Source organism: Bombus vosnesenskii, unplaced genomic scaffold (genome assembly GCF_011952255.1).
Source record: "Bombus vosnesenskii isolate JDL3184/JDL3185 unplaced genomic scaffold, Bvos_JDL3184-5_v1.1 scf7180000015320, whole genome shotgun sequence".
NCBI classification, from domain to species: Eukaryota; Metazoa; Arthropoda; class Insecta; order Hymenoptera; family Apidae; genus Bombus; species Bombus vosnesenskii.
Window position 1 is genome coordinate 189,464 of NW_022883936.1, and position 2,513 is coordinate 191,976.

The 2,513-nt window shown below is 46.5% G+C and overlaps 1 protein-coding gene across 1 annotated transcript; it reads right to left on the reverse strand.

Moving 5' to 3' along the window:
* Window positions 1–414: 414 nt before the first annotated feature.
* On the reverse strand, window positions 415–1,757 carry LOC117241149. The gene is made up of 3 exons (XM_033507128.1): window positions 1,688–1,757; window positions 892–1,025; window positions 415–720 (listed from the first exon to the last, which is right to left on the reverse strand). The coding sequence occupies exons 1-3, from the start codon at window positions 1,755–1,757 to the stop codon at window positions 415–417; spliced, it is 510 nt and encodes a 169-aa protein (XP_033363019.1).
* Window positions 1,758–2,513: the final 756 nt, after the last annotated feature.

Here is a 2,513-nt window from a genome sequence, read left to right on the forward strand (position 1 = left end):
TGTTAGCGCCAATTGATACCTACTTTGATTTTATGCATTTCATAGTAAAAGAGCATTCGCATTTATATATTAACCCAAATATAACATAATCTTAAACCTAAATTTACTAATTGTGGATATTTATTGACAGATAATAATTTAAAAATTCATATCCATACTCATTCCTATTTTAAACCTATTTTTTTGTTTCGAGAGGAGGGGAAAATGCAATTACGCATACCCAGGTACGCTAGCGCGCCCCTGGATTATATGGGGCTCGGCAAGATGATAGCGCCTTTATCCACTAAAAAACCCCTCTTCTGTCTCTCTCCTCTATCGGTACAAGAACCGACCCTCGAACCACCTCTCGGCATTACTTCAGGGTCGGTCTTCTTACTGAATGTACCTCTCATCTTATTATGATCTCCTTTCAGTCTATCTTTTCTTTCTTTTCTCCATGTTCCTCTCCTGATCTTGTCTAGCTATCATTATCTTTCGGCAAATCCCTTGGAATCTAACCCAGTTCTCCTCGCTACTGACAACCAGGTCGATTACGTTGTTGATTGTCAGTATTTCGCCTACGTAATTTTCCAACAATGTCCTTTCATTGATCCATCTAGGGCAACTTAACAACGTATGCTCTGCATCATCACCTTCGGCAACACAATCCCAGCACCTTGAGTGTGTCTCTTTCCTAATCGTTCTCCTATATTCATTGAATGTTCCATGTCCACTCAAGATCTGCATGATATAGTGATCGATGATCCTTTTATTATTCTTAAAAGTGCAGGCTTTCTGTTCCAATTATTTTCTTTGTAATAGAGCTACTCTTCCCTCCATATTTTCTTCGATCATTAACGACATCTTCGGAATGTTCTTGTTTCTCTGTATTACTAGGGCTTTGACTCATACCGGTGTAGCATAAAGCACCACCAACTCCCACACTCCGCAATAGAGTTTTCTAACTGAGTCGGTGGGCCCATTGAGGTTCGGCAACAATGTCCTAATCGCAGCTATTAGGGTACAAACCATGCCATAGGCCTTTTCTAGATGTAATGAGAATTTTCTATTATTGTACTATTGCACTCCAAGATACATTCTTTTTCTTTTTTTTTTGCGCAAGGAGGGGTATATGCATTACGCATACCCACTGTCCCGCGTCACTGGGTTATGTCGAACTCGGCAGATAGTACCGCCATACCCACTAAAAACCCCTTCTCTTCCCAAACCTTCGTAGAGCGGAGATTCTCTCCGGCACCGCTAAATAAGCATACTTCAGCGAGACCCCAGTCGACGCATCAGCTCCTTCTATAGCTATATTCCCACATTCTCATCAAGTAATGTGTGCGTTTGAGGGCCTGACCTTTTGGTCGACCGCGCCATACCTGAAGTAAAAACTCATACTGGCTTCGCATTTAGATGTTCGCGTTCGACTCTCGTCTACATTCTAGCGCCCCCTGGTCTGGGAACTGCCCGCATAGATCATAGAACGGCTGCCCTCTCCTTGCAGGTCATTGGACAAGGTGAATCCCTACCCTTTCGGGCGGCAGCTCGCTCAGCCGGCGCCACGCGATGCGTGCGTTGCGCCGCGGCGTTACCAGCGGGAGCCACGAGGAGGCGGAGCTGTCAGCATATAGCTCGGTCCCAGCAGGTTGGCTCTTCAGCCGATTATTCCTGTACCGTCTCGGCACCCATTTTGTATGTGTACCGCCTGCACCGACGGTCACAGGTTCCCACATTCTCATCAATGATTGCTCCTCGCAATCACATTTCCTCATGCTATCATTCTTGGACAGAGTACCCCCGGTTCCTTTCACCAAATTTAATGACCGTCGATCTTCTACCCGGTCTACTATCCCTATTATTCATCCTTATAACTGGGCACGGCAAAATATCTGTGATGTGCCTGACATTAACTCCGTTGTGCTTCACGCACAGGGTGCATCTCGGCTACTATTCTTCTTCAATTTGCTTGCCACAAACGAAACATTACCAACGCTCTATCGTCTTTTAGCTTAGTAGAACATAGATCTTCTAAATCTTCTTCCTTATTCTCCCGCCAGGATCTCCACTTATACTGAGCCCTTAATTTAAAAATTGCATCATCCCTTTGTGGTGGCATACAAAAATGAAATTGGCCGCCCGCCATCAAATGATTCTGCCGACATGTCGAGGTTCATCTTGCTCTCTCGCCCCTCATTTCTCTCGTCCACCGGGCTCCTCTCCAAGTTCCACCTAGGTTTAAAGGGGTTCTTCGCCTTAGTTGGGTCCTTCTTGTCTGATGACGCAATCGAGTCACCCCCCACCTCGGCTCTAACCGGTGAAACGCTCGCTTCTACATTACGTTTGGTGAAGCGATTACGTCGCTCACCGAATATGATTGATCCCCGGTCACTTTATCTGAGCGAGAGATGGCCCTGGCACCGACCCTCCTCCCCTCGTTTGTCCAGTCGCTAGATGACCGTCGGGTCGAACCTGGTACGCCACTCGAAGCACCGACGGGCCTGGGGACTCCGAAACCCCCTGCGCCGTAA

Excerpts from the sequence above, each read along its gene's own strand:
- LOC117241149 (XM_033507128.1), bottom strand. The coding sequence starts at position 1,757 with ATGAGGAAATGTGATTGCGAGGAGCAATCATTGATGAGAATGTGGGAA. Across the intron at positions 1,026-1,687 it reads TGTGACCGTCGGTGCAGGCG|AAAAGGCCTATGGCATGGTT; the intron begins GTACACATACAA and ends CATTACATCTAG. Across the intron at positions 721-891 it reads TGGTGCTTTATGCTACACCG|ATCTTGAGTGGACATGGAAC; the intron begins GTATGAGTCAAA and ends TATATCATGCAG.